Below are 26,005 nucleotides of genomic sequence, written 5' to 3' on the forward strand. Positions count from 1 at the left end.
AATTAATCCAAAATTGCAAAAATCTTAAATTCTTTTTTTCTCTTCACTTCAAGGAAAAAGAAAATCAAGTTCTAGATCTAAAACATAACCACTCCCACCAAGCTTATTAATTAGATTCATACATATGTGATCTTTGTGGTTTTTAATTATGTGGTTTTGTTAGTTTTAAAAATCAAAGCTTTAGTCACCAAGCATGTTAGATTTATCCAGATTTATACCCTCGTATTATTCTTTTTCGATTTTTTTTTGAATTTTCAGGAGATGCCTTCCTGATGGAAACCTATTGTAAGTCCATTTTTTGTTTTGTTTTGCCATTTTACTTTGTGCGTATGTATTCAAGTAGGAACATGATAGTGACGATAATGAGTTAAGTTTTGTTTTCGGTAATGGCGTTATAACGAAATGATAAGAATTTTTAGGCTCTGATTGGGAGTTTGGAGTAGAGAAGGGGAGGAGGGTTTTGGGGGGAAGGGAGGAAATGTAAATTGAGATAGTCGATTTTGACGGTACATAGATAACTATCCAATGTATAATTTTCAGCATTCACTACAAGAAAAAAGGTATTTTGCAGCGACATATGTCGTTGAGAAAAATACAAAGTTGTTGTAAAATGTGTTTTTCCCAGCGAAAATATTGTCGTTGCATGTCGTTGGTATAAGTGCTGTTGCAAAAAGTTTTGTAAGGACAATTAATGTCGCTACCATAACTAGTGTTTTTACAACAACAATGATTGTTGCCTTATATAACATAAATAATGACTATTGTCGCTACGAAAAGGTATTTTTGTCAACAACTAAAGTCGTTACAATAAATTATTTTTTGCCAACGAAATAAATCGTTGTTATATCTTTCATATCTCAACAACAAAAATAGTTGGAATAAATTTCCAACAATAAATGTCATTTAATATAACTGAAATTATATATTTTTGTTAATTATATAAAGTACTAGCATCAATCACATTTCTAATTTAAACCGTCTTAACTATACCAAAAAAAAAATATTACATTGTAATTTTTTCTAGCAAGAAACATAAACACAAATTAATATAATATTAAAATATAAAATATTGTAAATTATCCTTGTCTACATCAAAAATGAAACAAATATAAATTATCTTGTTCTAATGAAAAGAAAAACTGAAACTGAATAGTCAAACAAGCCACACGCAGGTAGCGAAACACAAATAACATTGCTGACGGACAAAACCAAAGGCCCCAAAAACTAAAGCCAATGGAACACTAGACAAAATCTAAAAACTGCTAGCAAAACCAAAAAACAAAACGCAGACACGAACAAGAAGCAAACAACACCACTACAAATAAGAATTCCATGTCTTCCTCAAAGAAAGCAAACCATTGTAAGGCTAAGGGAACTGAACAACACAAGGGCCAAAATAGCAACAATCTCAATTCTTCTTTATATATTTGCTTCGAACTTTTCTTTGTGAAGTAGTTGAAACACCATTACTTGAACTGCAATTTCAACACAATCAAAAGTTATTAATTTAATATGTCATTTTTTACTTTTTTTTTTTTTTGCAAAGACAAAAAGGGCTAAAATATTAAAAACAAGAGAATGTCTAGTGAAATGTGATACATTCAGAAGCAATTCCAACTACAATCATTTTAGTACTAAATTTAGCTAAAATTATTCAATCCACCACACTCATTTCATATTAAAACAAGAAAATTTAACGTATATAATATGACAGTTTTAATAACATAAGCAAACATCTCCATTCCAAATAAAATATTAAGGACACAAATGTATGTCAAAAGTTAGGAAATTTTACTTACGGTTTGTCTGTAGTCATGTTATTAGCTCTGTGATTAGATTCAGACTCTATAGTCAGTGCACCGGAAGATTGTCCACCCTATATAAATATTCCAAATAGCACCCATAACATATTCAATATAATAAACTAATAGAATTCTATAATATGAACTACTAATTTATTATATTTTGTACCAAAAAGGACTATTTTTATACTTACTTGAAAATTCAGCATTTGGCGAAACATATTAGCCATTTTTGCTTCAACTTGTTTCTCCATTTCTTCTCCGATTTGTCTTTGACTCTCTTCAAACTTGGCTGTCATTTCTTCCCTCATTTTTCGTTCTTCTTGGAGTTGAGTCTCTACATCTTTTAGTTTCATTTCCATATCATGCCTCTTTTCACACTCCTTTTTCAATTCTTCATGTAAACCTGTAACAGCTTTTCTCTTTTGTGGTTTAATTCCAGCTCCTAACCCACGACTATAACCCGATCTCTCTCCTACAACTGATTTAAAAGCAATATTTGCAAGCATGTCTTTATCACAGTCAACATGTTCGGCTGTTGCAAGTTCTGAACAAGCTTCTTCAACCTTTGTCTATTAAAAATATTAATTATAATTAGAAATAACAAATTAATCACAATTATATATGTTCTACAAATCACTTAGCACTTAAACATGACATACATGAATTTCCTTAGAAGCATCATCTTTCCATTCTCCATTGCTATTTGTGTGAGTCATTCGCCACAAGTCTTGAAAGTTGGGCTCTTTTTGAGTTTCAGGATCTCTCTATAAACAAATTTACATTATCACCAATTATAATTATCTATTAGTCGGCAATTCGGTGAACAATATACACACACAAAAAAAAGTTCATAACTTTATAGATTACCGCATCATAGCTCACAGCTTGAAATGACTTCCTTCCACATCTATGTTTAATAACTTGTTTTGCTTTATTTACTTTGTTCCTTTCACTGATTGCCTGAAAATAATACATAGAGAAATATAGTAATTGTTTACATTTAAAAGTAAATTGTCTAAATTTATAGTAGATTTAGTACAAACATACCTTATAGTCAGGACTTGAGAAATAATCTACCAAGAACTTCCAATCTTCTTCACTTATATCTTCTGGTTTGTGTTTCAAAGCTATCTCATTTGTGTTATATTGGCTAAAATGTTGATGAAATCTACATCTATGATTACGATAGAGTCTTTTAGCGGTCTCAAGAATAACATCATTATTATGTGTTGTATTATCAATGTCAAAAGTATCCTGCACTCAACAAATTAAAATAACACTATTGTAAGTTCTCCAAAGAAGAAATCAAATAAAATAAAAATGTACAAGATTATAATTTACCAAAACTTTTGAAACTATCTTGTCAAGTTTAGCTTGTGGTATTTTTCCCCACTTTTTGACATTAAAAGGAGCATTCTTTAGGACAACGATTGAGACCTCAGTCACAAAATTTGCAGCTCCTGGTCCATTAGCTACCATTTTATCTGCTGGAATATCAACATGCAATTTTCCAGTAGCACTCTTCTTTTTCTTTTTTGAGACACCTAAGCCAATGGTTCTTCCTCTTCCATTTTTTCTTGTATTTGTACAATCTATTGCATTTTTACCCAAAAGAGAAATTTATGAGAAGTATAATGTGATATTTTAAGATACTAAAATATAAGAACAAATAGTATATGAATAAGAAAAATTAAAGTTAAGCAAATTAAATAAGTAAGTACCTTGTTGACTTATAATAGCATTTGAAGAATTTGGAAGCTGATAATCTGGATCATGATTTGAGGGTGCCATAACTAAATAAAGTAAATGACAAAACATATCAAAAATCTTTTAGAAAAAAGAAACCCATAAAATATATGGCTGTGATGCAGAGAAAAGAAATAAGAAAAAAAAAATAATAATAAACACGCAGAAAAAAAAAAGGACACAAGAAAACTGCACAGACATAATGAAATTCAAACTCAACTAGCCAATTCTTACTTAAACTCTTTCTTCAACCCTAGATTCGTTACTTAAATACCCAATTCTTCAACCCCTTTTATTGACAATCAAACAAAAAGAAACCCTATATTTTGATAGAGAGAAATCCAGCAGAAAAATTCCTAACAAACCCTATAAAGAAAATATGCATTCAATCAAACATTTTACCAAGATTGATCAAGAGAAAAACGCAGCAAATCAAAGCTTGTACCTGTCGAAGAACAAAATAATTTCTATTTCCACTGATTTAGAAAGAAATTGAAAGGGGTTAATGATCTGATTATGAAAGAAGAGGGCTTTGTTAAGTTTTTGATTTACATAGATACTACTGGAGCTAGGAGTTCCCATTATGAAGATAATGGAACAGTTATTGTAGAGAAACTGCCCACAAAAATATTTCAGCGCTAAGAAATACCGCCAATGTTTTGGTCTAATTTTTCAATGCCGCCATCTATTTAGTTTTTGGATTTTTATCTATGATTTTTTTTGTGGTGTTACCTAATTTTTTATTTTTTTTTGTGTTTTGACTTTTAACTATAATGTCGATATTTTTGGGCATATGTTTCAAATTTATTTAATTTATTTCTTTTAGAATGATTTTTTTTAGAGATAATCTACTACTAATATATTAAAATTAATTTAATGTACTAAAAAAAAGATGATATGCTTCAAAATAGGGATAAAACAACAAAATAGAACAATATATATGCATAAAAATAGCAACAAAAGAGTTGATTATGATCAACTCAACAATCACACTAGCTTGTTCAAAAAAAAAACTCAACAATCACACTAAAAAAAAAACGATAAATACAATAAAAAAATTATATTTTTTTTTAAGAGAAAAGAATTATTATATGCTTAATATATATCAGTGTTTTAAAAACCGGACCGAACCGGCCGGTTGAACCGGTCGAACCGTGAACCGGAGCCTGTCCGGTCTGGTTCATACGTTGGATCGTCCATGTTGTTGGACCGGCAAGAACCGAAAAAAACCGGAAAAAACCGGAAAAACCGGTGAACCGGCGGTTTACTCAAACCGCCGGTTGGATTGCACGCGTTTTCTTTTTTTGTTTTTTAGCCCAAAAGGACGTCATTTTGTTAATTTTTTTTTGTCATCAAATCGTTTTGTTATTATTAATATTAAAAAAAAAAACACACATACAGCATGCATAAGCATAGTTCATAACACAGAAGAAGCAAAAATTAGAAAGTTGAATTATGCATATATTTTGTATATTTTACACTTTGAATCCCCTGAAACTTTACCTTTGCACTCACCAAAGAGAAGAAGAAAACACATGACAAAGAAAGTAGAGAAAAGTAAGGTTGGTGAGAAGATGCAGGCAAAAAAAAAGAAAGAAAGAAAACAGAAGGAAGAAGGAAGGAAGCGCAAGAAGATACGGCAGCGGCGGCAGAAAGAAAGAACAATTGTTGGATTGTATTTAGGTTTTCCAACTCTTATTTAGTTTATTTTGGGCTTTTTCATGTGGCCCAGTTGCTATTTGTGTGCTTTTCCAACTCTTATCATGTGGCCCAATTGCTATTTGTGTGTGTGTTTTTTTTTCTATGTTTTTTTGTGTATTTAATAACTTTAATAATACGTTTTTTAGACAAGAAACATTTTCTAAAGCATCTTTTCTTGTATATTTATTTTTAGCATATAATATAACTATAGTCTATATATATATATATATACCGGTTCAATAACTATATAGAGACCGGTTTATTTCACTGGTTTAATCCGATTTAATCCGGTTTATCATGCGGTTCGACCAGTGACTTAGTGGTTCGACCAAAGAACCAGTGACCCAGTGTCCTCGCCGGTTCGACGACCGGTTCGGTTTTTAAAACACTGATATATATATATAAAGAAGGAATATAAGATAAAAAAAAAGATGATATGTTTCAAAATTGGAATAAAACAACAAAATAGACCAATATATATGCATAAAAATAGCAACAAAAGAGTTGATTATGATCAACTCAACAATCACACTAGCTTGTTCAAAAAAAAAAAAAACTCAACAATCACACTAAAAAAAAAAGATAAATACAATAAAAAAATTATATATTTTTTTAAAGAGAAAAGAATTATTATATGCTTAATATATATATATATATATATATATATATAAAGAAAGAATATAAGATAAAAAAGAATATAAGATAAAAAAAAAAGATGATATGTTTCAAAATAGGAATAAAACAACAAAATAGAACAATATATATGCATAAAAATAGCAACAAAAGAGTTGATTATGATCAACTCAACAATCACACTAAAAAAAAAAGAAGATAAATACAATAAAAAAATTATTTTTTTTTTAAGAGAAAAGAATTATTATATGCTTAATATATATATATATATATATATATATATATATATATATATATATATATATATATATATATATATATATATAGAACAATATATATGCATAAAAATAGCAACAAAAGAGTTGATTATGATCAACTCAACAATCACACTAAAAAAAAAAAAGAACATTAAAAAATTATATTTTTTTTAAGAGAAAAGAATTATTATATGCTTAAAAATAAGAATAAAATACGTCATAGGTAGGAATATATAAATGAGAATAAAATAGTCAATTCTATCCCAAAAAAAAAAGAACAAAATAGTCAATAAAAAATGATAGAAAAATAAGACGAATATATCTAATAAAAGTCAATGACCCGTGCGAATGCACGAGGGTTTAAACAAATTATATATGAATCTATTCTCATATTTGAAGAGAATTTTGTTCTTAGACTCTTTTCTGTGGATAGATTGTAATAGTAGTCACATCAGAAATCTAGTTTTGATGAAAATGTCGTGAAGTTTGAATAAAACTATCGATTTTGACTGAAAATTTTGAATTTAATCAATCTGACCGTTCAATATCATATAAATGATGTGAAAAATGAATGAGAAAAAATAATTTTGATGATCGGACTCCGAATGGATAGACAAATTATAGCATTCTCATCGAAAACCTAGTTTTAATGAAAGGAGCATGAAGTTTACCTAAAACTATCGATTTTGAGTGGAGATTTTGAATTTAATCAATCTGACCGTTCAATATCACCTAATTGGAAAGACAAACGAATGATAAAAAGAATTTTGATGATCGGACTCTGAATGGATACACAGATTGTTATATCAGTCTCATCGAAAACCTAGTTTTAATGAAAGGTTCATGAAGTTTACCTAAAACTATCGATTTTTATTGGAGATTTTGAATTTAATCAATCCGACCGATCAATATCACATAAATGGTGTGAAAAATGAACGAGAAAAGGAATTTGATGATCGGACTCTGAATGGATAGACAAATTGTTATAGCAGTCTCATCGAAAACCTAGTTTTAATGAAGGTTCATGAAGTTTACCTAAAACTATCGATTTTGAGTGGAGATTTTGAATTTAATCAATCCGACCGTTCAATATCACATAATTGGTGTGAAAAATGAACGAGAAAAAGAATTTTGATGATCGGACTTCGAATGGATAGACAGATTGTTATAACAGTCTTATCGGAAACCTAGTTTTAATGAAATGGTCATGAAGTTTACCTAAAACTATCGATTTTGAATGGAGATTTTGAATTTAATCAATCCGACCGTTCAATATCACCTAATTGGAAAGATAAAGGAACAAGAAAAAGAATTTTGATGATCGGACTCTGAATGGATAGACAGATTGTTTGAAATCTCATCGAAAACCTAGTTTTAAACTTTTAATGAAAGGGTCATCAACTTTACCTAAAACTACCGATTTTAATTTGAGATTTTGAATTTTATTAACCAGTTTTAACCATTTGATCTTTTTGTCTTAATGTAATTAATTACCACCAATGTCACTAACATAAATTTAAACTCTCAATATATAATTTTACTTTTGTCAAAAATAAATAAATAATAATTTTACTTAATTAAAGATAGGGTGCAGCTACTCTCTAATCAAATAAAATTTAATTAAGAATATTCAATTGCATAAACTAAACAATTACCAATTAATTTTAATGCACATAATTAAATGATTAAAAATTTAAATATAATGCATTAGTTGGTTACAGAAATTTACCATATAATAATAGTAATTAAATGCAGGAAACGAAATGAATAAGTTCATAGTCCAGTGGTTTGTGTTCATTTATGTTTGATGATGCTTGATAGAGGTCCCCAATTCGAACCTTTCCTTTGCCAAACTCTATTTTTTTTTTGTGTGTTTTTTTTTGGGTACATTTTTGTATATTTAATATATGCTGTTTAAAACAAAAAATTCCGAAGTTATCATCTAGGTCGTTGGATTCGAGGTTTGATTTCTGTTTAATTCTTGTGCGTTGATCTTTCCTCCAAATTATATAAATAAGTGGGAGTTTGTTAAGGAAGATTTTACTTTCCTTGTTTTTCAAATCCTTCTACTTCTCTTCCAAATTAGGTAAAAATGATGCAAGATATGCAAATGACATAGTTCCTCTCCGGATGATTTCGACCCTTCTCCCTTTGATTCTATGATAAAATTCAATTATGTAATTAGATAAAAAAAATAGAAATCAAGCAAAATATATTACATAAGCAATAGTACTAAAAAAATCTTTTTATTCTGGCTCAGAGTTTACATTCTCTACATAATCATCCTCATCTATAGAAGATTCATCTTCGTAATCATCATCAGTATCAAAGTCACTTGCATCGTCTGATTCTCCGAGCTCTTCTGCTTGACTAACAATATGTTCAGCTAAGTATGTTCCATCAATATCATATCTATTTAGAATCTCAGCTTGGTCCAATGATGAAGCTTCTCCTGCTATACGTGTATTGTTGAACTCATTCAATTGATATGGCTCTGAGTCATCTTCATCTTGTGGAAAATCAAAAACATTTCTTGCTTTGACTTTTACCGCAGTATACCAATTTGCACTGTCATTGTTCTTGACATAATAAACTAACCCAGCTTGAGAACCTAGGACAAATGGATCATTTTTGTAATACAACTTTGTAATATCTAGACTAATAAATCCATACTCGTCCTTTTTAGATCCTCTACCATGATTTCGAACTTGAGAAGGAGCCTCGAACCAATCACATTTAAATAATATGACAAAGTTATTTTCCAACTACCTTATTTCAATGATTTTTTGAAAACTAGATACTACTCTAGAAAGGTTTTCCTTAAAGCTTCTTTGGGCAGCAAACCTAGCTACACTTGGCAAACCATTCAACATGCTAACTGGATCCAAAAGAAAGATTGTTATTGGTTGGTGGGTTATGGAAATTCGATTAATATGTGGCAAGACAATTGGTTGCATTACCAAAATGGGTTTAAAGTCCTAACACATAAGACATTGGATGAGGGAACTAATAGTTGGAACCACAACATTATTGATAATATGTTCTACAACTTTGAGGTAGAGCAAATAAAACAAATTCATATTAGTAAGGAGGATAGTTTTTGCTGCAACGGAACCAAGGACGGTAGGTACACGGTTAGATCGGGCTACTATAACATGAAGCAGTGGAAAAGAGCTGAAAATCCAAGTGTTTCAAATAACAAACAAACAATACTGTGCGATTCTAGTTAGAGAAGAATTATGTAAAAGAGGGATTACTTGTCCTATTGTTTGTCCTAGATGCAGCAACAAAATAAAATCTATCAACCATAGTTTCATGAATTGTTATAGAGCGGCGAAAATCTGGTTTGGCTCATGTCTAAACATGAATTTTGCAAACTGGTTAGAGCACAAATTAAGAGTCTCTGATAGCCAAACCATGGAGTTACCGGTAGCTATCACTTACCAAATTTGGCTAGCTAGAAATGTACATACTTTCTAAGACAAAAACATACCCGATCAGCAAGTTATCACCATGGCCAGCCCCGAAAATCCGGAGGCCCGACTATGAATATTAAAACCAGACCCGTTAATAAAAGAAATATAAAAAATTTAAAACGAATAATACTCTTTTAAATTGTAAATAACATCAATAACTTATAAAAATAGTCATCCTTAGAACTAGCATATAAAATATTCATATGCTTATAACAACTGCAATTAGTCAACAAAAAAAAAAACAATAATAATAATATTATCAATCCATTATGCACTATACCAATAGAGTAGAAAAATCAGATTCTTCTAGTTTTAGACGGTGCAAGAAATTAAGAACCATAAAGTTGTAGGATGAAGGTTTAAACATGAAAGCTATAACAACTATATTTAACAAAAGTCCCATCATTCTAACTCTAACAAAAATAGATACAGTTATATCTATCTATCTCATTGAGGCATTTTCACAAACACCTTATGACTTCACCTATTAAACAATTGAAATTAGTGAAACAAATAATTGAAACAAACAAATATGATATCTCTCATTTCTAAGTTCATACAGGTTGTCCTGATTTTACTTGAACAGCTAATGCAAAAGTGGGTTACAACGAGAATTAGATAGCAAAAATAGTCAATGTTTGCGGTAACGGGAATAGTGGGTTTGGAATTGGATTCTGACTTTAATGCAGAGATCACAGAAAACAGTACAAATTAAAGAGTGAAAAGCCATTAACGTACCTGAATTCTGACGTAATCGAGTTGGTCGGCACGGTGGTAACGGTAAACGGTGGCTAAAGAGTTGGTCGGTGCGGTGGTAGCGGTGGCGCTTGGGCAACGTGTTGGGTTTAACGTGGTTACTATGTGTAAGTACGAGTTAACATAACATGGAAACCGTTCCTATTTTGGTGATTGTGCTTTTTTGTTTTTTTTACTATTGAGGTTTTCTTAGATAGGGTAATCAACTTTAGCGGTAGCGGGAAATGCTGTCTAAAATAAAAATAAAAAGCGGGAATTACAATAAAATATAATATAATATAAATTGGCACACGGGAATCGATGGAGAGACATGGAGAGTGAAACCTCCGTATGCATAAGTTGGGTTTAAAGTTTTTTTTTTTTTTTTATATTTTTAAGTTACTTATATATATATATTGTGTTTTCAACACTATACTTTTTTTTATTTGTCAAAAAAAAAAAAAACACTATACTTTTTATTTTAAGAAAAATATTGAGGGAAAAATATGTAATATGTCTATCTACGAGATTCAAACAACATCTATAGCCAAAAGCTCCGTGTTTTTTAAATTAAGTTGGTTTTGTTAACTTTTCAAATATCTTATTTTTAGTCAATTTTCTTCTATAAAATTAAGTTACGTATTAATTGTAGAACTTATTTAAAAGAGTGTTTAACTCTACTTCCTTTTAAGTGATGAGAAGTTTTAAGAAACTCAAGCCAAACAATAATAGGTTTGTCAAAAAAAGCCAAACAATAATAGCGGCAACAATGATGGTTGTTACAATAAGTAACTTTTTTCAGCGATGAGATTGTTGAAAAATAATAAAATTATTATAACAACTTAAATTAGTCATTGACATATGTATATCAAAAAGTTGTATTATTTTTAGCAACAATAGTTATTGTTGGGATAAGTGATTTTTAACAACGATAATGAGATTGTTGAGAAAAAACAACTTATTACAAGGACTTAAATTAATTGTTGCTATATGCACACTTAAAAATTACATTATTTCCAACAACAATAATTGTTATTGGGATAAGTCACTTTTCTCAACAATAATGAAATTGTTGAGAAAAAAAAAACTTATTACAACAACTTAAATTAGTTGCTGCTATATGCATTTTTTCTCAACAATTTAATTATCGCTGCAAAAAAGTCGCTGCTAAATATCTTATTTCTAGTAGTGATTCTAAATAGCACTTCTTCAGTCAAGTCTTCATTACAAACTACTTCATAGCTATACTTACTTTGAAGGGATTATTTATATTTGATGGATTGTAATGAGTAGTGTACGGTGCCTGTTAGATTGATTAATTTATTTCTCTTCAGGGTTGGCAAGCAGCAACTGAGAGAAGCAAAATTACAAGCAATCAACCGTCTCCTTTAATTTACTCTTTAGGAACTCTTACTAAAGTGAATGATGAAACAATTGTGTCCCTAGACTATGGATATACAATCATTTATGTTTGTAAGTTTGAAACCTTTCTATTTAATATAAGTATTTATATGTTGATATCATTAAACCAAACTTCATTGCTTTCTACAATGCTTCCAAGAAGATAGAGTTCAAAATTTTATCAGACAAGTATAGAGAGAACGTTTCCTAAATCATCCAGCTTTATAGATCCATGGCAGATAGACAAATTTCTTATGAACATCCTAGCCAGTTCTCCAAGTGTTCATTTAGTATTGATAGATCCATGGCAAATAGACAAATTTATTTTTTATTTTTCTTTCTTTTACTCTATTCAGTTTATTTTTTACAAAAAAAGTATAAAATTATGGGACTTGTGAGTGGTTTTGTTGTCTGAATTTTTTAGACCGTGTAGCATCTCTTTTTATATGCTTATACTTTGCATCTCTGAGACTACTGTTCGGGTAGTTTGAAAAACATCAAACTTACATATGTTGTTGGGCTTATAATTTTGAATGTTATTGGTAGAATGGTGATGCTGAAGACGGAAAGTCAAATAGGGTACAATATGAAGGTCATGTCCCTGAATTGGCCGAAATGCTTGAAAGGTATGTGTTAGAAACCTCTCCCAGAGTGAGATGGGATGATGTTATAACAGATCCTCTATGCAAGCCCTTAAGTATTGGCACGTTCATGTTATTCTTATTTTTATGAAATTTGAAGTTTATGCTGGCACATTTCCTAATTTAAATGAGGTTGACTGAAATTCCTTTAATAACATTTTTCATTTATGCAGGAATCTGATCTGTGTTTATTCGAAAAAGCATATGCTTGATGATCCAGAACTTATGGAGATCAAAAGAAAAGCAAATACACCAAGTCTGAAGGAAATGGTTACGCTTTTAAGGTATTAGATACATACTGATTTATAGCTAGATGACTGCTTTCATTTTTTTTATTCCAATTCAGACCACAATGCATCATTTCGAGTGCATTTGTTCTAGAAATATGAAAACAGATATGGTTGAATGTAATCTTAAAAGGGAATAGCGTGTTATATAGTTGATATGTTCCCTTTAGATAGTATCTTTTGTGTAATAGTTGTTGATTGGTCAGATATTCATTATATTGATGTTCCCATGTTAAATGTTAGTGTACTGGTTTTTGTTACAGGAGTGCATCACAAATAATTTGGATTGACCAGTTTCCAACTCTGTGGATTGGGAATTGGTAAGTTCACTTTCTTGTAAAAGTCAAATGTAAAAGTGCATTATAGTTTCATGTTAATTAATCAAAACTTGCCACATCTTAGATTGGTCATATGGTTCATATATAGAAGCATAACATCATTCATTGGGTTACTGCTTCCAGAAGGGTATTTCAGCAGTCCAACTCATGTTATTTTAATTTCCTTTATTATATTATATGCTTAAGTATAAGAAAATATGATAGAAGCAGATAGGATGGGAGCCATCATGTCTAATACTCTATTGAAGCATAGGCACTTTTTATTAATGTTCCCAAAATATGTCAATAGATTTAACATGGTATAGGGACTTTTTTACCGTTCTATCAAATGTCTTTTAGTTGAGATGAGTTTTTGGCTGACTTGTTTTCATTTTCTGGTCTCACAGCTCTTGTTGTTGAAGATGGAAATATGACATCTTTACCCTATTTAAAGAAACTTAGAATACAACTTACCAATACTCTCAATTACTGGTTTGATAAGGTAAGCACATATGATGATAATTTATTTTTCAATTGTATAAACACAGTATGAGTGAGTGTTATTGAATGTTCCGGTAAAATTGTATTGAATATTATTTGATGGACCATTAGGGTATTGGTGTAGTTATTATGTCTGTTTGGTCCATCATCATTTACTTGTTTTTTAGGGCAAATTTAGTTTATCTTTTTACTATGTTTAAAAAAAAATTGGATCAGAAGGATATTGTAGTTTATCTTTTTGCTATGTTTGAAAAAAAATTGGATGTGTTTTTTCTCTTTGTATGAAATTTTTTATGTGTTTCTCTTAGTCAAATTGAATGTGTTTTAGATGAATAGTTCTTTACAAACTAGCCTAATTAGATTTGATTAGAAAGGATTTTTATTATTATAGAATATAATTATAAAAAAAAAATTAAAAGCTTGGATATGGGTGCGAATCTGCTAGGAATATGTAGCTAGAGATTTATTGCGAAATTGTTGTGACAATATCCTAGCGATTTAGCTAGGAAACACAAACTTTGGAACATTATTTAACTAGGTATTAATTGGGAACTAGCTAGGATATTCATTATATTAGTTGCAAATTAGCTAGAAAATATTTTTATAGATGATTTGCCGCCCAATCCATGCTACGCCCTATACGATAGCTAATTCACAACAAATTTGTAGCTAACTCTGTTTTACTAGAGATTAGCTACGAATTAGCTACAATCACGTTCGTAGCTATTCCCGTATTTTGTTGTAGTGTATGTTTAACGATGCATTAACCTTATCTTAAAGCCAAATCATGATTCATATTTATTAGAGGATTGTAACCGAAGATAGAATAACAACTAATGAAAATGGCGAATTGTTTAATCAACCAATTAATAATAAAACGTGTAATAATAATGTTAATAATAATTATATATAAATTAACTTTAAAATAAATTATTATATGAAAATATCCAACAAGGATACCGCAAATCAGATTAGTTCCAATGTGAACAGAAAGGATAATAATGCTTTTTCACAGAATGTATAGCTAACTAAAACAGAAAGTAAAAAAAAAAAGGTTAATAAACAGAAAAAGGCCAAAATCTAATAGCATGCACCATTCTCATATTACTAATAAGAAATACTCCATCCAACCAAACTGGTTTTATCATGCAAATGGACAAGTGATGTGCAACAAAACCAGAAAACAACAGGCAGTGGATGCAGAAGAATCGAAGCCATAAGACCAATGTTTTAAACACTACACAGGATTGGTGGTTTAGTTTAATACTCCCATTCAGTCACAGTTCAACCTAAAATTTAAAGATCCAACTAGTTAAACCAGTTGAATCAAAAACTCAAAATTTTGCAAGTTAAATTTGTGGCTTATTTTCAAAACAGTGCTCAAGACATACAAGACAATGATCAAAATTGATTATTTTCATCTAGAGAAAAGGTCATAAATAGTTTATAAAACAAGTTTGTCATATATGGAAGATATTAATTAGTTAATCAAGTATGCGAGCCTGCATGCGCATCGAATGATGCATTTATTGTATTTTGTTTTTGTATCTAAAAGTTCTTAAAGAAAGATTGTGTTGTTAGTCTGGCAATGAAGGAGAAATGCCATTCCCATTTATGAACCACGGACTCCGACATGGACACCGCGCACGACACGGAAACCGCTAATGTAAAAAATATAAAACATATATAAATCTATATCTATACTAATATATAAAAATGATAGATGAGTTTGGGCTGGACTTTTCTTATTGCCAATTTTACCCTTCAATGATCAATAGTCCAAAAAAAACTGCTCTCAAATATCAAAATTAAAACTAACTTCGGTGCACAAAGTGTTTGGTAGTTTTATTTCCTTTCTTCTATACTTACTATATATAAAGAGAATACATGAGTTTTGCAACAAAAATATTTTATTAACAAACACACCGTAACATAAGGCATATACTTTTTTTTGGACATAAGTTAGATACAACGCGTCTGCCTGGCCCGCTAGTTGAAAATAAAATATATACATGTAAATCTAATTTGAGCAAGTTTTAAAAAAAGTTTTAAAACAAGATATGATAGTATTTTACTTTTATTTATCCATCTACTATCGAAAAAACTAAAAATATTGTAATCAAAATTTCAATCCCTCGTTGATCAATATTGTTATTTCCACACATCTTTAACTCTTGTAGACATGTTTGATATGTGCCTAATTAAGGAGAGTATAAGCAAAAAAATAAATAAAATTTTTTGTGGGACACTTGTCCGACACGTGTGGTACAAGTGTCTTACAGATGTCGGACACCGACCAAAGGAGTGTCAAAGTGTAAAGGAAAAATTGAGTTTTTTCCGACACCGATATGAGCTATCTGACATGTGTCGTATGAGTGTCATACGAGTGTCGGACACCGACACGTGTCGGACACCGATACGTGTCAAACACCGACAATCCTAATCATAGAGGTGTCCGTGCTTAATGGATTCCCATCATTGTATTCTTTTTTATAGGGAACACTTTGTGGAAAAAATTTGATTATTTTTATAAGAAACTTTAACTAATTTTCAAATGTTTTAAATTTTTAATTTCACGATATTTTTTGCCCTATAGTCTTAAATTAATTAAAAGAAAGATCTATATCCTTAAATAACAAAATAACACTTCAAATATATTTTAATATCATATAATTGATATAATTGCGTCCTATGCATTCTCATGCGTAAAAGGTCTAGTACATATTAGTAGAAAAATAAATATGATCAAAATAGATTTTATATGAATAGTACACAAAATCAATATTAAGTATTTATTTTGAAAGTGAGGAGTAACATTTTTGGACTCATCAATTTTTCCTTGAACTCGCCATTACTTCCTTCGGTCCTTAATACTATAAGGAAAAAATTTACTTTTTAGATACATTAAAAAATAGATATATTTAGACTATAATAGACTAAATACATAAATTTTTCAATATATTTAAAAAATGAATTATTTCTATCATCCGTACTATTGGCCAGAAGTGATATCAGAAATGTCAGGACCCAGCCAATGATGTCAGTCACGCGAGAACACACGCGAAACGACATCAGAAATGACATCAGAAATTTCAGGACACATGTCAATGATCTCAGTACCAATAGGGCTCCCAACTGCAACCATTGATATCGTCGATATCGTCGTCAATGCAAACTTGACAATCTTTTCGATATTCTTCACACGCTCCTCCTCGATCTTCTGAATCCAGAACAAAAAAAAAAGTGAACAGCACCATTTGTTATTATAGTATGCCTAGAATCAGATTAGTTCCAAGGCAAAGAGTAGTAGTAATCGTTTTCATATAATGTTTCTCGAGCACGGCGTTCTTTCATGCAGCTCATATGGCTTGCTGTTGTGTGGGTTGTGTGGACCGAAAGAAACTACAGATTGTTTAGAGGTTCATCAAACTCAGTATATCACATGTTGGACAAGATCAAGACTTTTTCATATAGGTGGTTGAAAGCGACTAGTAGTACTTTAGCTTTGAACTGTCATAGCTGGTGGTCTAGTCCTATGCTTTGTTTGGGCCTTGTTTAGTTTCTTGTGGTTCATGTATCTTGACTCTTTGTAACCTTACTTAGTCTTTTCTGGCACGTCTTGTGCTGGGAGGATGATTGGTTTTACTTATTTATATATATATATATATATATATATATATATATATATATATATATATATATATATATATATATATATATATATCTCATTTTGGTTTGTTCAAAAAAAAACTAAAACAGAAAGTATATTAAAAAAAAAAAAAAGAAAGATAACAAACAGAAAAAAAAGCAGGAATCTAGTAGCATACACCATTGTCATATTGCCAACTATCAGTGTATCCAACTAAAACAGAAAGTAAAAAAAGGATAATAAACAGAAAAATCCAGAATCTAGTAGCATATATCATTTTAATATTACCATTAAGAAATTAATACTCCAACCAAACCGGTTTTATCATGAAAATGGACAAGTGAAGTGCAACAAAGCCAGAAAATAACAAGCAGAGGATGCAGAAGAATCAAAGCCATAAGACCGTTGTTTAAAACACTAGATAGGATTGGTGGGTTAGTTTAATACTCCCATTCAATCACAGTTCAACATAAAATTTTGAAATTCCAGTTTTGAATCAAAAATATGTTTACAATTTTGACCCAAAAAGACGGACGGATGGTGAGGAGAAGATGAGGATTTGATGAGAGAACATTTCTAAGCTGACGGTGAGGAGAAGTGGGAAAAAAAAAATTGATGGTGGTTGTACAGACAACAATATTACCTTAGAATTAGTCGCTACCTCCAATAACTTTTCATTGCACACAGCTAAAGCATGTGAATCAATATCACAACGAAGCTTATATCGCGCTTTTGAAGCATCATCCCAATTAGCCTGTCTTACAGATGCGTCTGAAAAATGCAAATAATGATAAAAACAAAACAACAAATAAGAATGAGCATTTATATAAAACAGTTTACATGATGACTGAGGCAAATTAGCAACTCCATATGAAGTAAACCATGCAAGAGAGAATATGTTACTCTAAAGCAAGCATACGGAGACATATCAAGAATGAATGACTTATAATGACACCTGATGTAAATTTAAAACAAAAATGTATATGCTATGTTACTATGAAGAAGAATCTTCCTATCCAATTATTACGTACCAGCAGCTTCTATATCAAAGTTGAGCATAATAGACTCGGTCCACGTTAGAGAAGATGAAGCAAACCCTTCTACATTGTTCAGTGATGAACCCAACTTAGTCTTGAAATCGTCTAAAGCTTTATAGCGTAGATGCCTTAACGTTGTTGTATAAGCAGGGTACACTATCTGAAAAGTTGAGGCAAAAACAAAACTTATATGAAAAGTTTATGCTTTTAAAAAAGATCTAGGATACATTTTTCTAGGACATATCTTAGGCCTTTTATTTATATTCCGAGAATCATTTAAAATATACATAATATCTTTAGACATTTTTGTTTAAAAAGAGTTTTTCCTTTAAATAAAATACAAACAGAATCAGTGCAAGAAGCTGAAGATACCAACAGAAGCAAAGCAACATAGAAATAAAGCCTTTAGAGGTAGCAGGCAGCCTTACCTCCAATGCATTTGATTCAAATTGCTTCCGTTTTGCATTTCTCACAGATTCATCAAAGTATAATGCTTCCGCGTCATATCTGTTGACAGCATATAATAACACCATATGAAAATTTATAAAAATATGAAAAGAAACAACTACATAATATGCCAAACTACCCTTCACATCAAAGTCTTTCAGTTCTATAAGTTCTAATGACTAGTTACATTTTTTTTAAATACATATATTAAAGTAACACATTCAACCAAATTGGTCCAAGTGGTAAGGGTCTTGGCAGCAGCGGACCTAGGGGTGGGCTGAGGTGGGCCGCGGCCCACCCCCAAAAAATAATTTTTTTTATATGTAGGGTATTAATTTAAATGTATTATTAATGATTTTAAGTCATCCGGTATATATATGTACAAATATTAATATAAATATTAATTTATAGTATATTATTGATGATTATAAGTAATTCGGTACACATATTAGTTCAAGTATTAGTGTAAATGTTAGTTCATAATTAATTGAATTTATAATAATAGATAAAATTAGCAGTTGAACTAGCGTATATAAATATGAAATGACATAAAAAATATGTGTTGGATATGCCTTGAAATCTCAGTTACAAGAAGTCAGAAAAATCTTTGTTGAATCTTTTTTGCATCTTTGATGTTTTGAAGATTTTTTGGGAAAAAAAATATATTTTCTTGGAAGATACTTTGACTTGGATTTGTTTTATTTTAAAACAGATTTGTTACTAATTTTTTGGCATATTATTTTTCTATAAATAGGGAGTGCTTTATTCATAGAAAAATTGAGAGAGAGAAAGAGAGCAACTCAAGAGAGTAGAGATGTAGAGGTAAGGATTAGGGTTTGCCACCACACAAGGGCTAGGGTTTTAGAGAGGAAAAAAGGTTTTCTCTTGGTATAACTCTAGGGTGGAAGAACTATCTTTGTGGTACACCTTGGGAAACACTTATCAAATTGAGTCTCTTGGCCACGGGAAGAGATTCGGGATTTGGGTAGAATTACGATTAACTCTTGTAACTCAATTGGAACTCTTTGTAAAGTTACTCGTTTGATATAGTGGAACGGAGGGGCTGCTCTCTCCCCCAGACTAGGTCATTATTGGACCGAACTGGGTAAACAAATATTGTGTTCTTTCTTCTCCTTTATCTTTTATCGGTTATTATTATTATTATTGCTTATTCCGCTTGTTATTTGGTTTCCGTTCTATTGCTCCACACATCAAGTTTTAATCATTGGTGTGATTTTAAGACGAATTCACAACAATTGGCGCCCACCGTGGGGCAATTGGAACAATTTGAAGTGAGCACCATGGGTTATAAGTCGGATATCAAGGGACTTTCCGAAAGCAATTTGGAATTGTGGAAAGTGAAGATGGAAGCAATTTTAATGTTCGGGAAGATGGATAAAACATGGAGTGTTGTTATTTGGTGCCTCGAAGATAAAGAGTTAATGGAGATGGTGAAGAAGACGGTCGGCCTGGAGAGGCGGTGATAATAATACTCGGGTTAATTCTGAAACAACAACTTTATTATGAGGATGTGGAGGTGCTAGTGGAAGTTGAGAACCGGTGGAGTATTTGGGTCATGGACTTTTGATGCTCCTATCACATGTGTTCAAAGAATGAATACTTTGAGACTCTAGAGTTAGTTGAAGGTGAAGTTGTTCATCTTGAAAACGGAAAAGCTTGAAGTTTCAAGGTATGGGTTCAGTTTGTCTTACGAAGTTTGACAATCGTGAGTTTCTTTACACGATGTGAGGTATGTTTCTGAACTTAGATGCAAAGATAGTTGGTCATGCATCTATAACTAGCGGTGATTCTCATAATGTGGTTGAGTTGTGGGACTTCGGGTGGACCTGTTAGTGACATGAGTTTAGTTGGACTAGTGAACAAGGTTTACTAGATGTTGAACTGGACTGTAATTGTTGGAGACTAACAATAGCTTGAAGTATGTTTCAGAGGAGTTGAAGAGGTCTTGCGTGTTACAAGGTGGAAATCATGGTGGTATACTTTGGTGGAAACTCAGTTTGAGGTGAAGTCTTCTAATAGTGGTAGACAATCAACATTAACTCTTGGCTATCTAATCGGAGATAGGGAGGAGAGTGGTATTGTTGAACCAAAGGGGATGACCATGGAAACCTTGTGGGTTATGTTTCAATTGTGGCTGAAGAAGTGCAAGACCTTGAGAGGATCTTCAGGGAAGCAATTGAAAGCAACATGTGATCAGACTTGGTAACTTGTGAGACTGCTGGAGGTAGTTGGATACAAGGAGAGTTTGATGTTGCAGCTTGTGGAACCACCTAAAATTCCAAGGTCGGTTTGGAGCCAAGCAAAACTTCGAGAGTACGGAAGGCATTCCGGGGTCGAAGAGTGGTGAAGGCTTGTAGGGCTATCGCAAAAATCCATGGATAGTCGGAGGCAAGCGATTCTTCAGGAGGACGGAAAAGGCACAATCCGGGGGCTGAAGAGGGATGGTGGAGCTTGTTGAGCTATCTAAAATTCCGATGATAGTTGGGAGCAAGCGTTTCTTCAGGGAGGTACGAAGTTGACCACTTCGGAGTCTGAAGAGGGTGCGGTGAATCTTGTGGGGCTACCTAAAATCCTATGGTAGTGGGATGCAAGATCTTCATGAGAGCGGAAGGCATTCCGAGGATGAAGAGGGAGGTACAATCCGGTGATCTTGAATAGAAGATTCAAGATGGAGAGAGCAGCACGGTGGTTGATGGGATCACCATCGATTTAAAGGCAAGGTGGAGAATTGTTGGATATGCCTTGAAATCTCAGTTACAAGAAGTCAGAAAAATCTTTGTTGAATCTTTTTTGCATCTTTGATGTTTTGAAGATTTTTTGGGAAAAAAAATATATTTTCTTGGAAGATACTTTGACTTGGATTTGTTTTATTTTAAAACAGATTTGTTACTAATTTTTTGGCATATTATTTTTCTATAAATAGGGAGTGCTTTATTCATAGAAAAATTGAGAGAGAGAAAGAGAGCAACTCAAGAGAGTAGAGATGTAGAGGCAAGGATTAGGGTTTGCCACCACACAAGGGCTAGGGTTTTAGAGAGGAAAAAAGGTTTTCTCTTGGTATAACTCTAGGGTGGGAGAACTATCTTTGTGGTACACCTTGGGAAACACTTATCAAATTGAGTCTCTTGGCCACGGGAAGAGATCCGGGATTTGGGTAGAATTACGATTAATTCTTGTAACTCAATTGGAACTCTTTGTAAAGTTACTCGTTTGATATAGTGGAACGGATGGGCTGCTCTCTCCCCCAGACTAGGTCTTTATTGGACCGAACTGGGTAAACAAATATTGTGTTCTTTCTTCTCCTTTATCTTTTATCGGTTATTATTATTATTATTGCTTATTCCGCTTGTTATTTGGTTGCCGTTCTATTGCTCCACACATCAAGTTTTAATCATTGGTGTGATTTTAAGACGTATTCACAACAATATGTTTAATTAATATTAAATTTTTCAAGACCCATATTTTCACATTTGTTGTAATTTTAGTCCTATCTCAATATTTTTTTATTACTTTTTTGCTGTAAAATTAGCGAATTTTAATGGGAAAAAATTGTGAATTTTGGTCTCAAATTTGATATTTCATCTTTAGATTCAATGTTGGAGACAATAAATCACCTTTATAGCCAAAAATCACAATTTTTAGAGTAAAAATATAGTTTGTTGGTACCAAAATAGTAACATGTGAAAATAGAAGAGCAAAAAATTCAATTTGAAAATAGATTGACTATTTTTCGGCCCACCCACGATATTTTTTCTAGTTCCGCCACTGGGTCTTGGTCCCCTTAAGCATGTGGTCAGCGATTGGATTCCTGATTATGCGTATAGAGAAAATTAGGCTGGGAGAGGAGAACCCACCTTATGTGTCCACAGATTCCCCGACGAAGATTAGTCGTCGCTAACGACAGTGGAAATTTCATACCGATGGTAACCAAAAAAAAGTAACACATGCTCCTTCTATTGGGAGTGTTATTAATCCAATGTTGGAAAAGGAGGTTATGTGGTTATCTTTTTGGAGGAATTGAAAATATTCGAGGAAAGAATAATTTGCTTGCTTATTACCGTACTTGCTTGGATATTTGCTTCTTTTTCTTAATTCGTAAATGACTAGCTTTCTCCTATTTATAGCCTTCAAGGAGGGCTCTAGATAGATCAAGATATAATTGTACACCCTTCTAATTGAAAGAGTTTTACACACTTCTCTCAATTATACTGAACCGAACTGAACCATGAACTTTTTTCAAAATTCATAGTAATTAAACCGTTTGTTTTCTGAACCGAACCAAAGACTTAAAATGGTTCGATTCTATATAGTTTCGACATGAACCTTAATAGCTGACTTTTAAAAAATTTTGAATTTACTATTCCAAACGGAAACATAACTAACTTTTTTTTAAGCAACCATAACTAACTTTTAAAAAAATTAATTTTACTATTTCGACCAAATTATTATTTTTTAACCATATTGTTATTATTATTTTTTTGGTACATACCATATTGTTATTATTAGTACCGTTGAAAAAAAAAGAATATTATGGACTTTTTAAAAATGAAAATTGATCCGAACAATTAAACTGAATCGGACCATTAAAGCAAACTGAACCAAATTAATAATCATGAACTAAACCGAACCGTTTCAATTAAGTTTTAAAACTATTAGTTATGGTTCAATTTTTGGATTCGGTTCACCCTGTCTATTGTGTATAGACCTGGTTAATAATATATTTTCCGTTAAAGAAAAAACATTATTATAGATATAAATATCAAAGATTATAGAAGTAGTTAATTAACTAGGTCTACCAGCATCAGGAACTTACAAAGAGAGGTAGGTATCAATAATGGCGCTCAACTTCTCCCCTAGGCCTTTTACCGGACCTGATTGAAGTTCTTCCTTCAACTTCAGCAAACCCTGAGCCAAATTCATTCATAACCATATGGTGACTGATTTTTAACTTAGATTGTAAAGTAGAGGGGATATGGATCAACACCTTATCAGAACGAAGGTCACTAAGCTTTTCATCAGAAATCTTTTCACAATGCACAGTTGCAACCATTACCTGTTATAAAATGCAAATCCATAAGAAACCGCACCACGGCTGCATCTAAAATATCAGATTATTGTGAAGCTAAACCACTGTTACATCTGAAAAATGAGATATTGAAAACCTTATGAGCTGGGAGATTGAGATCCTTGTTCTCTCGTATGACTTTCCATATATTTTGTGCAAAAATAGAAAAACCAGATGCGGGCACAACAACATGCCGATCACCAGCAAGACCTCCAGGTGCTATAGAATGGTGGAAACGTTGTCGTAATTGAGCAGCCTGTATGAAAAGTTTAACAATGTGATCAATACCATAGCACATATAAGATAGAATTCAGGATGAAGAAGTTTATAGCCGAAAAATTGTCTATCAAGAGACCAGTTTGGAAGCAATAGGAATTAGAAATCATTCTATAGAATTAGAAGAAAAAAAGTTGAACAACACTCCTTAAATAAAGCAAAGTGATAACTAAAAGGGTACCTCCTCTATGAATTTATATCCTCTTCCAGCTCATAGTGTGACAAAGCAGTAACTTCCACCTTCAAATGAACAGTCATTAATCATAAGCCACAAAGAATACATAAACAATCAAACATGCATGTGAAAAGGGGAGATAGGTATATATATCTTCTTACATTAAAAAATTCACTAAGAGGAGTGTGTACATGAGCTTGAGGTTTTGGAACTGCATCCCAAATCTGAGGAATTCATATCAGGTTTAAAAATGATGTTAAATAATATAAGAAACCAAATAAATGAAAAAACTAAGAAATGAAATAAATAAATAAAAACACCTTTTGAATATCCTCTCTTAGAATAGGCTCCAAATTTTCCAGTGGAGTCTGTGTAGAGAGAAACAAACATGATAAATCATTGAATAGAAGTACAGAACTGAAGGACACATTCTCAATAAAGGATAAAGTGTATAGACCTTTGATTTATCCCGTATAATAAAAAGCAATGTTGTCTTCCGAGGACTAAATAAACGCAGCATGACCTAAAAATAAAACAAAGGTCGAAGTGTATAAATTCTAAAATTGAACACCAAACAGAGGCAAATTTGTTGCTCAAACTACCTGAAAAACTGTTTTTAAAAGAGGTTTATTGGCTGCTTGCTCAAATACCCATGCTACATAGCTTGCAAGCTTATTTAAGGATTCATACTCACAACTCAATTATTTTGCTCTCTTCTCTTCAACAACTCATTCAAAATGTTTGAATAATTGCATTTCTCGAAATCTCTTAAAAAATAACTTCCTCCAAATTCATCAAACTCCCAAGGTATTTAATTTCATTATGCAACAAGTGTCAGATGGATAAATCATGGTGTGTCTCAAGCATCACCTCAGCAAGTGCCCTAGCCTGTTTGATCTTGGTTAGTGAAGACGGACCTTGATTTTGAGTTTGAAATCCAATAGTGCAGCAACATTGAATCTTTGAATGATTTACTTTGCTGCTCATGTAGTCCTAATTAACATAAGGTATGTGATACTCGTTCCAAAAAATACAAACTTAATGCCTGAAACTTGGTGGAATTATAATATATATTGCCTTTTTTATTTAATTTTAATATATAATCTTTTTATATCATTTATGTTATAAACTAATGTAAATAGAAGCAATAGTATATATGGAGAGGAGAGAAAAGAGAGAAAGAATAGTGTATGATATTCATCACTAGGATTAGGGTTACGATATAGTGATACATAGTATCTATATATAGGTAAACATAATGGGTCAATTACATGGGCCAGGACATCCACTAATAATATTCATAACACTCCCCCTTGGATGTCCTTCGAGGATATGCCTCATTAAAACCTTTACTAGAAAAAATCCGGTGGGAAAAAAATTCTAGTGAAGGAAAAAGAGTACAACATCCTTTGTGTTTGAACTGAACTGCCTCGTTAAAAACCTTACCAGGAAAACCCAATGGGATAAAACCATGGTTAAGGGAAAAAGAGTGCATAACACAATTATATCTCCCCCTCATGAAGACAATTATATCTGAGTCGAATAAGAGCAATTAATCTTCAATATAGTTGATCAGAAGCTTTACTTGATGATGACTTTGTAGAAAGATTTGATTCTTCTTTAATATAATCTTCTCTGAATTAGCTGTTGATGCAGTATTATCTTCTTCAAATTTCTTGTATGTGTAGAATCACAAACTTCAACAAAATCACACTCTGAACTTTCTGAATATAGTGTTAAAACTTCCACATAATCGGATGATATTGTTGTATCTCTAAGATACAAATTATATACTTGACTTTGTTCCAATATCTTTGAGTTTATTGATACTATCA

At 31.6% G+C, this 26,005-nt stretch overlaps 2 protein-coding genes and 3 long non-coding RNA genes across 5 annotated transcripts; 2 read left to right on the forward strand and 3 right to left on the reverse strand.

The window, feature by feature from the left end:
* The first annotated feature begins 246 nt into the window (after positions 1 to 246).
* On the forward strand, positions 247 to 12,380 carry LOC123897936. Its single transcript, XR_006805146.1, has 3 exons — positions 247 to 285; positions 11,688 to 11,826; positions 12,301 to 12,380. It is a non-coding gene; the product is annotated as an uncharacterized LOC123897936 (long non-coding RNA).
* LOC123897932 lies at positions 1,208 to 4,198 on the reverse strand. Its single transcript, XM_045948758.1, has 9 exons — positions 3,997 to 4,198; positions 3,527 to 3,598; positions 3,147 to 3,397; positions 2,853 to 3,059; positions 2,673 to 2,765; positions 2,465 to 2,569; positions 1,997 to 2,374; positions 1,800 to 1,876; positions 1,208 to 1,475 (listed from the first exon to the last, which is right to left on the reverse strand). The coding sequence occupies exons 2-9, from the start codon at positions 3,594 to 3,596 to the stop codon at positions 1,409 to 1,411; spliced, it is 1,248 nt and encodes a 415-aa protein (XP_045804714.1). The 5' UTR covers positions 3,597 to 3,598; positions 3,997 to 4,198; the 3' UTR covers positions 1,208 to 1,408.
* LOC123897934 lies at positions 8,370 to 9,573 on the reverse strand. Its single transcript, XR_006805144.1, has 2 exons — positions 8,912 to 9,573; positions 8,370 to 8,753 (listed from the first exon to the last, which is right to left on the reverse strand). It is a non-coding gene; the product is annotated as an uncharacterized LOC123897934 (long non-coding RNA).
* An 83-nt stretch (positions 12,381 to 12,463) lies between the features above and the next one.
* On the forward strand, positions 12,464 to 13,450 carry LOC123897935. Its single transcript, XR_006805145.1, has 3 exons — positions 12,464 to 12,679; positions 12,946 to 13,002; positions 13,407 to 13,450. It is a non-coding gene; the product is annotated as an uncharacterized LOC123897935 (long non-coding RNA).
* Positions 13,451 to 16,540: 3,090 nt separating this feature from the next.
* On the reverse strand, positions 16,541 to 24,017 carry LOC123896250 (protein ROOT HAIR DEFECTIVE 3 homolog 2-like). Its single transcript, XM_045946663.1, has 7 exons — positions 23,817 to 24,017; positions 23,639 to 23,707; positions 23,468 to 23,559; positions 18,615 to 18,693; positions 18,181 to 18,346; positions 17,793 to 17,920; positions 16,541 to 16,720 (listed from the first exon to the last, which is right to left on the reverse strand). The coding sequence occupies exons 1-7, from the start codon at positions 24,015 to 24,017 to the stop codon at positions 16,541 to 16,543; spliced, it is 915 nt and encodes a 304-aa protein (XP_045802619.1).
* Between the last annotated feature and the right edge of the window lie 1,988 nt (positions 24,018 to 26,005).

Source organism: Trifolium pratense, linkage group LG7 (genome assembly GCF_020283565.1).
Source record: "Trifolium pratense cultivar HEN17-A07 linkage group LG7, ARS_RC_1.1, whole genome shotgun sequence".
In the NCBI taxonomy this organism is placed as follows: domain Eukaryota; kingdom Viridiplantae; phylum Streptophyta; class Magnoliopsida; order Fabales; family Fabaceae; genus Trifolium; species Trifolium pratense.